The sequence below is a fragment of the Hypomesus transpacificus genome, chromosome 10 (genome assembly GCF_021917145.1).
Source record: "Hypomesus transpacificus isolate Combined female chromosome 10, fHypTra1, whole genome shotgun sequence".
Taxonomy (NCBI): domain Eukaryota; kingdom Metazoa; phylum Chordata; class Actinopteri; order Osmeriformes; family Osmeridae; genus Hypomesus; species Hypomesus transpacificus.
Window position 1 is genome coordinate 6707592 of NC_061069.1, and position 13247 is coordinate 6720838.

Genomic DNA, 13247 nt, shown 5'->3' on the forward strand with positions numbered 1-13247 from the left:
TTCTTCATTATGAGAAGTAAATATACTTTATTTTTTACATTTTCTGTTCAAAACACCACTATATGTAATCATATTCTATGAAGTATACAATAGTTTGGTATGTCAGATCTTGTCAGGTCTATTCTGCTTCTTTTGCCTGAGAGAAAGATAAAAACAATTAGTGATTATCCATAATTTTACTTTCACACAGAACACTCATAAGGTATTACATTTTGACTAGGAAAAGTTCTAACACTAAAACTACCAAATACAATATGTAATTTGAGTATCAGTGACCTAATTGCTTTAAAGTGTTGTTTATGAGGTCCCATGAGGTATATTTATGAACTCTTGGTGTGACATCAGCAAGTCTTTACCTTTCCAGAGTCACGACTCTTGCTTCTGAGCTTGTTGACCTGAGACTCAGCGATGTCGGCACGCTCCTCAGCCTCCTCCAGCTCATGCTGAACCTTCCTGAACTTGGACATGTGGGAGTTGGCCTGTTCCTCCTGGGATTAATTCATATGAAAACATTAATTAATTAATGCAATTCTTCTTTTTTTCAGAATTACCACCAGCTTTTCAGACTTGAATGACAATCCTCTGTAAATGCTCAAGTACACAAAATACAGACAGTAAGTAAAAGGTAAATATTTGCCTAAAATGGACTTTAGTGTGAAAACTTTTCAGAAACAAATGTCTCTTCATTTGAATAAAAAAATTGCTTACCGCCTCCTCAGCCTGTCTCTTGTAAGCCTTCACTTTAAGCTGCAGTTTATCCACCAGGTCCTGAAGTCTGGTTACATTCTTCTTATCCTCCTCAGTCTGAAGCAGAGGATTTTTTTTAAATTACACACATTCTGTGGATTCTATATCCGTAGATTCTATATGCTGTGTAAAGTGAGTGTGTTGTTACATTACCTGGTACGTCAGCTCCTTGACTCTACGTTCATACTTGCGGACTCCCTTGACTGCATCTACACCTCTCCTCTGTTCAGCCTCAACCTCAGTCTCCAGCTCACGCACCTGGGTGGAGAACAGGAGCTCATGGTGGGTACATCCCTCCCATGCTAAAAGGTCCTTATTAACAGCATAATGCCGGACTAAATGCACCAGAAATGTTTGACCTCTATCAAGGTTAGACAGGGAATATTCAAATGTTTTCAAACTCACCCTGGACTCCAGTTTCTGGAGCTGCTTTTTGCCACCCTTCATGGCTAGGTTCTCTGCCTCATCCAGACGGTGCTGCAGGTCCTTGACTGTCACTTCAAGATTCTTCTTCATCCTCTCAAGGTGAGAGCTGGTGTCCTGCTCCTTCTTCAGCTCTTCTGCCATCATGGCCGCCTGCAACAACAAAATACCGCTTGGTTGAACTGAAGAACCACTCACACAGTATTGTACCAGGTTACATGACCCACATTTTTTCACAGTACAGCATTATATTATCTCGACCATATAATAGTGGAATGACCCAACCAACAACCTACAAATCCTTGTGAGAACTGGACTGCATATAAATCTGAACGATGTAACAGGTTCCTGCATTGTACTTAGATGGATCAGTGGGGTCAAGTAGAATTGTGAACACTTAAGTTGTGAAGCAGTAAGTAGAACATGGCCACATGGTGGAAGGTATGTTATCATTGGCATAGGCGACTGTATGATGATATGGTGGTTCCATATTGCTTTGACATGGCCTTGATGATGATGGTGTAAGTAAAATAGCAGACTGAATAGTGACTTTACTGTGATAATAGGTTAGCCAGACTCACATCAGTGATGGCCTTCTTGGCCTTCTCTTCAGCGTTCCTGGACTCCTGGACAATGTCATCCACCTCTCCCTGCACCTGAACCAGGTCAGTCTCAAGCTTCTTCTTGGTGTTCAACAGGCTTGTGTTCTAAAAAGAGTACACATGGATTTAACAAAAAACGAAACTTTTGTTAGGGATCTTACCTATTTGTGTGTGTTTGTGGATCTCGTCCATACCTGGGAATGCAGCAGTCCCACTCTCTCACTGGCGTCCACCAGCTCCTGCTCAGCCACTTTGCGGCCTCTCTCTGTCTGCTCCAGACCCACTCTCAGCTCCTCAATCTCAGCCAACATTAGCCCATTTCTACGTTCCACCATGGCAGCCTGTTCCTTCATGTCTTCTGCGGCACGGACGGCATCATCCAGGTGCAACTGGGCATCCTAGAGAACAAACAAAGTGGTTCAAATAAATGCAGTGTAGGAGCTTAGCATTGGTGTTTGTTTCAGTTATATAAGTAAGTGAATATATCAAATGTTATTGAACTGAAAGATAGATTTTAGTAATTTTAGGTGAACTGTTGCCAACAATCACAGTACCTTGAGCTGCGCCTGAACATTCCTCAGCTGCTTCTGGGACTCAGCAGCCTGGCGGTTAGCATGGCTCAGCTGGATCTCCATCTCATTCAGGTCTCCCTCCATCTTCTTCTTGACTCTCAGAGCATCATTCCTGCTGCGGACCTCAGAGTCCAGGGTGCTCTGCATGGAGTCCAGCACTCTCTGGCTGTTCCTCTTGATCTGCTCCATCTCCTCATCCTTCTCTGCCAGCTTTCTGTCCACCTCACCCTTGATCTGGTTCAGCTCAAGCTGCACACGCAGAATCTTGGATTCCTCATGCTCCAGTGTTCCCTGAATAAAGAAACAATTTGCAATGTCATTCTTAGTTAAGTTACTTCTAAAAGTGTTTATTCTTCTCACTTCATTCTGGAAATTGTGGAGAGTTTGTACCTCAGCCTCCTCCAGAGCCGTCTGGATCTCAGACTTCTCTGTCTCCACTGTCTTCTTGGCCTTCTCCAGCTCATGGATGCTCTTGCCAGTCTCTCCGATCTGCTCGGTCAGGTCAGAGATCTCCTCTGTAAATGGAAAAATAAATATTGTTTGATTCAAAAATATATAATCAGATGTACTAGAGGTGGGGAAAAGCACCACCCACAACATTTATCTCACGTTGCAAGTTCTTGTTTTCTCTCTTCAGAGTCTCCAGCTGGTCAAGAGCCTCCTCATAGGAGTTCTTCATCTTGAAGAGCTCTGTGCTGAGAGAACGAGCCTCCTTCTGAGCTCCCTCCAGCTCAGCCTGGCCCTCCTCAAACTTCTGCTTCCATTCTGCAAGAACCTAGGAGGAAGCACACACCAAAGCAGCCTTTAACAGTTGAATTATAAATGACTATGCAAGGGCTAAAAAACAGAGTGTCATAGAACAGTTTTGAGCAACTTGTTGCAGATTCTGGTATTTTTCCAATTGTCACCTTGTCGAAGTTCCTCTGCTTCTTATCCAGGTTGGCAGCCAGGCCATTGGCTCTCTCAACATCAATCATGAGGTCCTCCACCTCTCCCTGCAGCCTCTGCTTGGTCTTCTCCAGAGAGGCACATTTGGAGTTGGTGGCCTCGATGGTCTCCTCAGCTTCCTGGAGACGCTGAGCCAGCTTCTTTCTGTTAGGTACAAGAGCAGTATTGTAAATATGTCCTGTCCTGATGGCAGGCTTGCAGTAATTGACAATACTGTCAAATATTGTTGTGGCTCAATTGTGTATCGTTGCCTGAGGGCAGACTTTCATGGACTTACTTGGCCTCTTCCAGCTCCTCTGTCCTCTGGATGGCATCAGTTTCATACTTGGTCCTCCACTGAGCCACCTCAGAGTTAGCCTTGGACATGCCACGCTGCAGCTCTGCTTTGGCCTCCTGCTCCTCCTCAAACTGCTCCCTCAGCAGGTCACAGTCGTGGCGGGCAGATTGGACACCATGGGCCAGGGCATTCTTAGCCTTAAATGGAAATAAAAAGGGGCAGCTGTGTTGACTTGAATAATGAGAACTATACAAGTTAATGCGTTTAGATTTGTTTCCAAATTAATAATATACCAAGAAATAGATGTGGACTTGGTAAGAAATCCAAACAGGCAGTGCCTTAAATGTAATTCTTCAGGTTTGAGAATTACCTTGACCTCCTCCTCAACATGCCTCTTGAGCTCCTCAATCTGCTGGGTGTAGGCCTGCTTGCCTCTGGTCAGCTGGGACACCAGGGCTTCCTTCTCCTCCAGCTGGCGACCAAACTCACCTGTGGGGAATTTAGTAAGTTCTTGTCAGGTCAAGCCCTCGCTGGTGTACTTTTTCATATGATGACTTTGTTTTTCTATCTACCTGACCATTTACTGTACTAAACTTCAAATATGTATTTTCATAACTTTTGATGAAGGAATTGTTCTTGATTCACTGAATTTACCATTCTCAGTGAGGAGTCTGGCTCTCTGTCCACCAATGTCATTGACCTGGCGAACGTTCTCATCATTCTTGGTCTTGAGCTCACTGAGCTGGTCCTCAAGGGTACGGCACATCTTCTCCAGATTGCCCTGTGGAACACCATGTTTTACATACACTGGATCCTGATTCATAACCAGCTTAATGCAAACAGTGTATAGATTGTATTATTTGGCTTTTTTTCACTAACCCAAACCATGATTAATATTGAATGAAAATTAATCAGCCAATGGAACTAAGACATTTCGTTTCTCCCATGTATGCAAAACAATCAAAAATGTTCACATGGATAGGAATCAATATAATGTTATCAATAGACATGAAGCTTTGAAGGTTAACAAAAGGTCAGATTTCAGATCCTGAGACTACTTAAACCCTAATCTTGGAAACCCACCATATTTGGGCTGATTATGTGATTGTCATTTGTCATCACTGACCTTAGACTTGGAAACAGCCTCCATGTTGGAGGAGAGGTCATCAATCTCCATCTTGAATTCACTCTTCTCTTTCTCCAGCTTCTGTTTGACGCGCTGCAGGTTGTCGATCTGCTCTCCCAACTCTGCCACACTGTCAGCCTGCTTTTTCCTCAGGGCTGAGGCTGTGGCCTCATGCTGCAGGGTGGACTCCTCCAGGTCACGTCTCAGTTTCTGGAACTCAGCCTCTCGCTTCTTGTTCATCTCAATCTGAGCAGCTGTGGCGCCTCCAGCCTCCTCCAGCCTCTCACTGATCTCCTCGAGTTCCCTGGACAGATCGGCCCTCTGCTTCTCCACCTTGGCCCTGGCAGCACGCTCAGCCTCAATCTCCTCCTCCAGCTCCTCAATACGAGCCTACAGTAGATTTAGGGTCAAAGTCTCAAAATTCTGGCCCACATACGAGAGGAAACGGATATAATAGACAAGGTGGATTTTAAATACAAGCCAGTCAAATTTAATCCAGGACAAAACAGGAGAGATTACTTGTCTGGGGTCTACAAGCGTACCTGGAGCTCCTTAATCTTCTTCTGCAGCTGGGCACCCAGAGACTGCTCATCCTCAATTTTGCTGAGGAGCTGGCTGGTCTCAAAGTCCTTCCTACGGAGCACAATATCAGAGGTTTTGTGTCAATGGTCAAATTTAAAGCATACAGTTATATACACAGTTACACAGTTGTATTTGGTTAGTATTTCAAAATAAGTGTGTAATCAAACTTAATGACCATGGGAAATAATGAAGTAATTTATATCTCTAAGGTATTTTATCAGTTACTTACTTCTTGATCTTCTCATCAGACTGCTGCTTGTCGTTCTCCAGGTCCATGATGGACTCCTGGGCCAGTTTCAGGTCTCCCTCCAGCTTTCTCTTGCCTCTCTCAAGGTCCATACGGAGCTTCTTCTCTTGCTCCAGAGAACCTTCAAGCTGGAGGACAACAGAGTTAATTAATAGTTAATACTCAAGTTTAAACAATGATAGGTTCTACATCTGAATCTCTAATCTCAAAACGGGACTTTATGTGAGATAACAGTAAGAATGAAATCGTTAAAATGTATGACTTGACCCACATCATCAACTTGCTGTTCCAGCTTGGTCTTGGCCTTGGTCAGAGTGTTGACTTTGTCCTCCTCTGCCTGCAGGTCATCCAGTGTCTGCTGGTGGGCCTCTTGCAGGGCTTTTTTCTCCTTGGTCAGCTTGGCAACACTCTCATCTTGAGATGCCATCTCCTCAGTCAGGTTTTTAACCTGCACAAGACAGCAATAACCTGATGGTCAATTCAGACCTTATGAAGAGTACAGTTATTCAACATTTCCTATATCGCCCCTCAGTGAGATGTTGATACCTTGTTTTCTGTGGCGTGTTTCTCCTTCTCCACTTTGGCCAGGGTAAGCTCCAGATCATCAATGTCCTTCTTCAGTTCAGAGCACTCATCCTCCAGCTTCCTCTTCTTGGCTGTCAGCTCAGCATTCATCTCCTCTTCATCCTCCAGTCTTTCTGTTGTCTCTTTGAGTTTGGCCTCCAGCTGGATCTTGCTCTTGATCAGACCCTCACATCTCTCCTCAGCGTCATTCAGATTTTCTGATTCCTGAGAGAAGAACATTTGTGGGTAAGCCAATGTGTATATGACATTATAGACGTGTGGTGTGTGTATGTGTATTTAACTTACAGATGCTACTTGAAGAGACAGGTCGTTCTTCTCCTGAAGGAGGGACACCATCTTTTCTTCCAGCTCTTTTTTGCGAGCCTCAGACTTTTCAAGAGCAGCTTTGCACTTCCCATAGTCCTCTTTCATGTTGGCCAGCTCCTTCTCTGTCTCAGCACTTTGCAGGAGGGGCTTGATCTTGTAGTAGACCTTCATCCATGGCCAGTGTTTCACATTCATGAATGAGCGGACATTGTACTGGATGGTGAAGACAGACTCTCTGATAATAAGAGATAGACACAGTAATTATTTAGCTCAATACAAATTGAGCAATTTAAAGTAATTACCCTAACCTATTCCTACATGTATTGTCTACCATTCCATCAAGCCTAAGATAGACATCCTTCCAAAATTACAAGTTTACATCATTATTCTAACAATAGCTTCATAGTAGAACAAAATGTATCAGTCCCTAAAAACAAAATTTGAATACAAATACTTGAATCCATATATTTCCTTTTATCAACTCCATCTCACCTCCTTGCCATCATCTTGGTAAACTCAGTTCTCATCAGATATCCACGGGCCAGAGCTTGTGTCATGGTTACCAGAGTAGCAAGCTTCTCATCTCTCATCTCCTCAAGGACACCAAGCAGACCAGCTTTGAAGAACACCTGAAACAGAGGTATGATACAAAACTTAAATAAACAACGTAAACACTTCTGGTGTTAACATGTTGCTATCTAAGTAGAAAACAAAAGTTATGTATGATGTTGGGATCAAATAACTGCCAATGAAATGACTTGCTGAGGATTTATAAAACTGTGTATTTCACAAGTATTATTACACTAAGATTGTTGAATTCCTCTCGATTCCGTTTTGAATTTCTACCAGTTAAATGAGATAATTAATAATCTCTGTGAGTCACAAACATCAGTTGCCAGTATCCCATCATCAAGATTTACCTTGGTGTGTCCAAACTTGTACTCCTCATGGTTCACATCAATTGACCCAAGCAACTTTTCAGAAGCCTTCTTATTATCCATGAACTGGCCTTCGGGGATGACACTGGCATTCAATACCTTGTATCTGTAAAGATAAAAAATGTATTTCTCAACATGTCTGCTTATTTACAGAAACTACATCGCAAATGTATGTGTTTATTATTACCTCTGCTTAAAGTCAGCATAGATGATTCTGCTGGGGAAGCCCTTTCTGCAGATCCTAATACCCTCCAGCACACCATTACACCTCAGCTGGTGGATAACCAGGAAGTTCTCCATCAAACCTAGAATCAAAACGTTTATGGTGAAGTGATGTCTTAAAGACAACTTATATACTTGATACTGAACCATTTTAGAAGTGTAATACTGAAATAACATGATGTTTTACCTGGAGTCTTTGACTCATTGGGAATCAGACAACGCACAAAATGAGGGTGGGTGCTCCTCAAGTTGGTCATCAGCTTGCCCAAATTCTCCTGTAAGGTTTTTGCAAAGGCAATTGATCTCAGATATTGTTTGTAATCAAGCTACAATGTTTATGATGAGACAGACTACAATTTACAAGTATTTAAGTGAGTATAAGTCAGTGATGCAAAACTATTCAATCTATCATAAATGACATACAAATCCCACTCACTCTGAACTGAGAGGACACAGTCTGCATGGAACCTCCCTTCTTCTTGCCTCCTTTCTTTGAGGTGTCTGTCAAGGATTGAAGCAGCACAATACATATTGTTGAAGAAAAGTCTTTAACAAACATGTTTATCCATGACAAGGCATGTCAATATGTGTTAAGATTGAATGTATGATGATATTTTGGATCCTAGTTCAACTATACTAACCCTCAGGTGGAGCAGCAACATAGAGCGCAGCCAAAAGTTTGACTGAAGACTTTCCATACAGCTGAAGCACAGAGTCGTTCAGGGGATCCTTATTCTTTTCCAGCCAGCCAGTGATATTGTAGTCCACTGTACCAGCATAGTGGACCAGGGAGAAGTGGGCCTCTGCCTTGCCCTTTGCTGGTTTAGGCTTCTCAAATGCCTTGGTCTTACCAAGATGCTGGTCATACAGCTTGTTCTTGAAGGAAGTGTCTGAAGCCTTGGGGAACATGCACTCCTCTTCAAGGATTGAGAAAATGCCCATTGGCTGGGGAGAAAACACACATCAGATAAGAATCTGTTTCCACAAAGTAAACCACATTTCTATTCTAGAAAAAAAAAATACAGAAAAAAGTACTGAGTAGACTAGATGTACAGAGCACATTTGTATTAGAGATATGGTGAGCTCTTTTATTATGAATTTAACAAATGTCCAGTATTCATTGTTCTTCACATTTACCTCATATGCTTACAATGTACTTTAAAGACCCATTGGGTAATTTATACACACAGCTCACCTTCTCAATAAGCTCAATGCAGGCAGCCAAGTCCATGCCAAAGTCAATGAACTCCCAGATAATGCCCTCCTTCTTGTACTCCTCTTGCTCCAGGACGAACATGGTGTGGTTGAAGAACTGTTGCAGTTTCTCATTGGTGAAGTTGATGCACAGCTGCTCCATGCTGTTGTACTGGGAATTGGCACATTGAGATTTTTTTATTTTTAGGATCCCACAGTGTTTTTGCCTATTATCTGTTCTTTAAATAAGTTCCTTCAAGTAGATCACAGAGTTTCTTGGTCTCTCACTCACCTAAGTAACTAAACATTGTCAATATACAGTACTACAACAGTATGTACAAACTCACATCAAAGATCTCAAACCCAGCAATGTCGAGCACACCAATGAAGAAGTTCCTTTGCTGCTTGGTGTCCAACATCTGGTTGATGCGGATGACCATCCACAAGAACATCCTCTCATAGATGGACTTGGCCAGAGCACTTACTGAGTTGTTCACCTGTGTAACATCAATGCTAAAAGTTACTTTTACTGTCTTACACGAATGTTATTAACTTGTATTCATTTCATGCTAAGTATTTCTTTTTACAAACACATCACAAGTAAACAGAAACAGTCTTATTGTAAAATCACTGCTCTCAAGTCTATTCTTACCTGAGGCACTGTCTGACCCTTGGTCACATACTCATTGCCGACCTTCACTCTGGGGTAGCACAGGGCTTTCAGCATATCAGCTGAGTTCAGACCCAGAAGGTAACCGATTTTGTCAGCCACTGGAGGGTGAAATTATGAATGAGTATCAAATACTAACTATGAGTAATTACACATCAAAATGGCAGTTTGAGAAAAGTGTAGAAGGAGGAAGTGAGACTCACCATCTGTGCCATCTGGCTCAGCCTGCTCCTCACGCTGCTTCTGCTTGAAGTGCAGGTTGCCGTGGTGCATGACAGCACCAGTCAGCTTGTAGATGCTCATCTTCTCTTCACCATTGAAGCCTAAGATGTCAATAGCGTCCTAGACGGTGAAAGGGAGATAGTTTTGTCAGAATAGCATATTTTAAACACACAATCTATGAGGTTTCTTCATGTCCTGATTCAGTGTCAACCATGTTACATTTTGTATTTCAAATTGCTCAGTTTAAATAATTTCAGTAACTCACATCTGTGGCGTCAAGCTCAACCGTGTCATCAATACTGGCCACAGTGATCTGACCCTGGCTGATCATAGGGTAGTCGTAGGGGTTGGTAGTGATGAGCGCCATTTCTATGGAGACACAAAACTGAAATGATTATTACCTGATGCCAGCTTGTGTTAGTTATTGCACCTTTCATGAACGGACAAAGGAGCAAATACAACATCATGTGGTATTTTCATCCCTGCAGTGACCCACCAACAAGCTCAGGTTTGTGGTTGGTCATCATCTGGTAGAAGATGTGGTAGCCTCTCTCATCAGGCAGCTGGAAGGTTACTCTGGACTTCTCCAGCAGGTCTGTGCGAGAAAGAAAAGAAGAAATACATTTTTACATAAAGTAAATGGACATCATTAGTCCATTTGGGTAAGAACGTTTGAAGAATTCAAGCCAACTCACAGGTCTCAATGTCAGCACTAGACAGTTTGCCGGTAGTGTGGAAGTGAATCCTAATGAATTTACCCTAAAAGACAACATTTACTGTCAAGGCAAGGGTGTCAAGAATAAAAGTAACTGCCTACAGTGTATACTCCTCCAGCATGCGCTCCAATGTACATTATCCTGTTACCACAGCATGATTGTAAGTGATAGAATGATAGTACATGTAAACGTGTGAAGCGATAAGCATAGAATAGCAGTCTTCAACTATCAAACTTACAAAGCGAGAGGAGTTGTCATTCCTCACTGTCTTGGCGTTACCGTAGGACTCCAGTAGAGGGTTGGCTGCAATGATCTGATCCTCAAGAGAACCCTGAAGGGAAACAAACCAGTTGGTCCTTATCTTGTATCTTGTAACTCATATCTTTCAACATTACGTTTTTCATTGCAGCATTGAAAAGATACAGTATATTTCTATACTACTGCTTTCGGTGTTCAAGTTATTATGTTTACTCAGGGTTGAGTCACAAGTTACCATGTAGTCTTAGAAAGCTCTATTATTATTTTCAAACATTCTGAAGATATATATTATGCAAAGTATATAGGAACCATAGCAAAATATATTGATATTTATAAAAAACATAAACGACAAAGAAAATGTATTAGGGCTGTGATTATCATAGAGCATATGTCACGACTTACCTGCATTTTTCCGGGTACTGCTTCCTTCTTCTTGTCACCTCCAGAAACAGCAATGGTGGCAAAGTACTGGATGACACGTTTGGTGTTGACAGTCTTTCCAGCACCGGATTCTCCACTTGTTAAAAAGAGGGTAAAATGGTTTAATTTAGTCTTCATAACTTTTAAATCTAAGTACTGACAAGTGTTCTAACTAACAAACATAACCTCAAGTCATTAAGGTTCCATATAGGTTGATCTCTTTTTATTTGAAAATGTGTGCTATTGTGTTTTTACATAAGAAACCATACCAATATTAAAGACTAAATCTTTACTCACGTAATCAGGACGGACTGGTTCTCCCTATCTGCAAGTAACAATTAAAATAAAAGTCATGAGTTATTCCATTGTAAATTACAGTGTGCCATCTACTGTATTTTAACAGCATTATCTTCACTCTCATCCATCCATTCCTAAATTCATCAGTGCATCCCTTAATCTATCATTCTTGAACTATATCAATCCATATGATGATGCATCACCAATCAATCAATTTATCTCACTGTTCACCAGTTAGTTAATCAGTTAAACCATGCATCCATTCTCCATCCATCATTGAGAGTTCATACCAGTCAACATGAACTGATAGGCGTTGTCAGAGACGGAGAAGATGTGGGGTGGAGCCTCCATACGCTTCTTCCCTCTGTAGGCATTGACCACTTCCATGTCATACACAGGGAGCCACTTGTAGGGGTTCACCGTGGCACAGAAGAGCCCAGAGTAGGTCTGTGTGAGCAGAAGGCAAATTAAGACATAGATATTTGAGCTCAAGTGCTTTATATTTTTTGAGACTGTCATTTGCTTCCTTGAGGTCGCTTATGTGAACAGGCACAGTTTTCTTACGTAGATCATCCATGCGGCATAACGCTCTTTGAGGTTATACAGGACAGAAGCTTCATTGAGGTAGGTCATCATGGCCATGTCCTCAATCTTGTCATACTTAGGGGGGTTCATGTTGTAGACGTCCTCCTCTTTAAAGGTTTTAGTCTAAAATGGGCAGACACATAATTAAAATTATGTTAGGACTGATATGTGGCAATCTGAGAAGCCAATTGGAATGGCTGCATAGTTATTTAAATAAATAGGTAAAGGTTGTCAATTAATGTAGCTCATGTTGTGGACATACAGACTATCACTGCATTGACTTGCCCTAAACCTCTTGTTTAATTCTTTGACAACCAAACTGATCAAATCGTCTTGCCTCTTCAGTGTCAAGGATTTTCACGTCACACTTCCCGCCATCCCTCTTCACAACCAGACCCTTGAGGTACAGCTCCTTGACATCAGTCACATAGCAGGCATTCTTAGCATCAAAGGGTGCAGCCTGAGCCTCAATCCTCTCCTTCTCAGGTTTTCGAAGATAAATGGCGGCCTTGCCATATTGGGCCATCTCGGCGTCCGTACTCATGGTGGCGGCTCACTGGAAGACAAGTGTATTTATCATCACCTTAAATCAACCATACTTTAGTACTCTTATTTGCATCCTTTACAAGTTTTACAAATGCTTATCACTTAAATCAGGTCAAAACAACATATCCCAATAGCCTTGAGGATGCCACTTAGCTGGCAATGAAGATTGGAGTCAAAAAGATTGGTTTGGACAATTATATTTCTCCAGTCACTTTACTGTCCACAATTAACATAGTAGACCTTTGATCAGTACTGTACACTGATTCAAACAGTATACATCAGTTCTGAATGTAGCATCAAATTATGTCTCACCTGGTCTTCCCCTTCCAGATGAATTGGACTCTTAGGTGACACTGGAAGAAATGTGTGTTTTTAGTACTCACACGCCAATAATGTATTCTAAAAAGAAGACATTATGACCGTAATTACAAATACAGTTGTATCAATAGTGAACAGAATAAAGTTTTTCCTCTGGATGTCTTAAATTAAATGCACATTTGTAATTAAAATACAATGTATAGGAGCATGCATTTGGGTTGCTCTTGAGTCTAATTTGGATCTCGCAAACGGTCCCCAAAAAAACATCATTGTACAGCTATTGTTTTCAATGAAAAGTTGGCTCTACCAAAACTAACTTTAATTGAAATGTAAATTGCCATTTAACGTTAAAATACCATGGCTTTGTAAATCCAACACTTTGCATTTACTTGGAGTGTAAGTACAACATTTAGCAATGAGTTTGGTATCATAAAAGACATTATGTG

General features: G+C 41.6%; 1 protein-coding gene across 1 annotated transcript; it reads right to left on the reverse strand.

The window, feature by feature from the left end:
* Window positions 1-25: 25 nt before the first annotated feature.
* Window positions 26-12832, reverse strand: LOC124472651 (myosin heavy chain, fast skeletal muscle-like). Its single transcript, XM_047027630.1, has 40 exons — window positions 12796-12832; window positions 12275-12493; window positions 11917-12060; window positions 11643-11799; window positions 11353-11380; window positions 11038-11152; window positions 10616-10708; window positions 10357-10420; window positions 10158-10256; window positions 9927-10030; window positions 9643-9781; window positions 9422-9540; window positions 9117-9266; window positions 8771-8941; window positions 8217-8520; window positions 8012-8076; window positions 7763-7850; window positions 7541-7658; window positions 7336-7459; window positions 6908-7044; window positions 6395-6650; window positions 6071-6313; window positions 5796-5972; window positions 5507-5652; window positions 5238-5328; window positions 4696-5085; window positions 4224-4350; window positions 3940-4058; window positions 3570-3766; window positions 3253-3436; window positions 2954-3119; window positions 2735-2859; window positions 2327-2635; window positions 1967-2170; window positions 1752-1877; window positions 1153-1323; window positions 901-1005; window positions 709-804; window positions 357-488; window positions 26-136 (listed from the first exon to the last, which is right to left on the reverse strand). Exons 2-40 carry the CDS (start codon window positions 12479-12481, stop codon window positions 119-121), a joined length of 5808 nt encoding a protein of 1935 aa, XP_046883586.1. The 5' UTR covers window positions 12482-12493; window positions 12796-12832; the 3' UTR covers window positions 26-118.
* Window positions 12833-13247: the final 415 nt, after the last annotated feature.

What these genes read in the sequence shown, in the direction of transcription:
- LOC124472651 (XM_047027630.1), bottom strand. Translation starts at nt 12,481, where the DNA reads ATGAGTACGGACGCCGAGATGGCCCAATATGGCAAGGCCGCCATTTAT. An exon ending in CAGTACCCGGAAAAATGCAG is followed by an intron (nt 10,709 to 11,037) that starts GTAAGTCGTGAC and finishes GTTTCCCTTCAG; the next exon opens with GGTTCTCTTGAGGATCAGAT. An exon ending in TGTCTCTTCAAGTAGCATCT is followed by an intron (nt 6,314 to 6,394) that starts GTAAGTTAAATA and finishes TTCTTCTCTCAG; the next exon opens with GAATCAGAAAATCTGAATGA.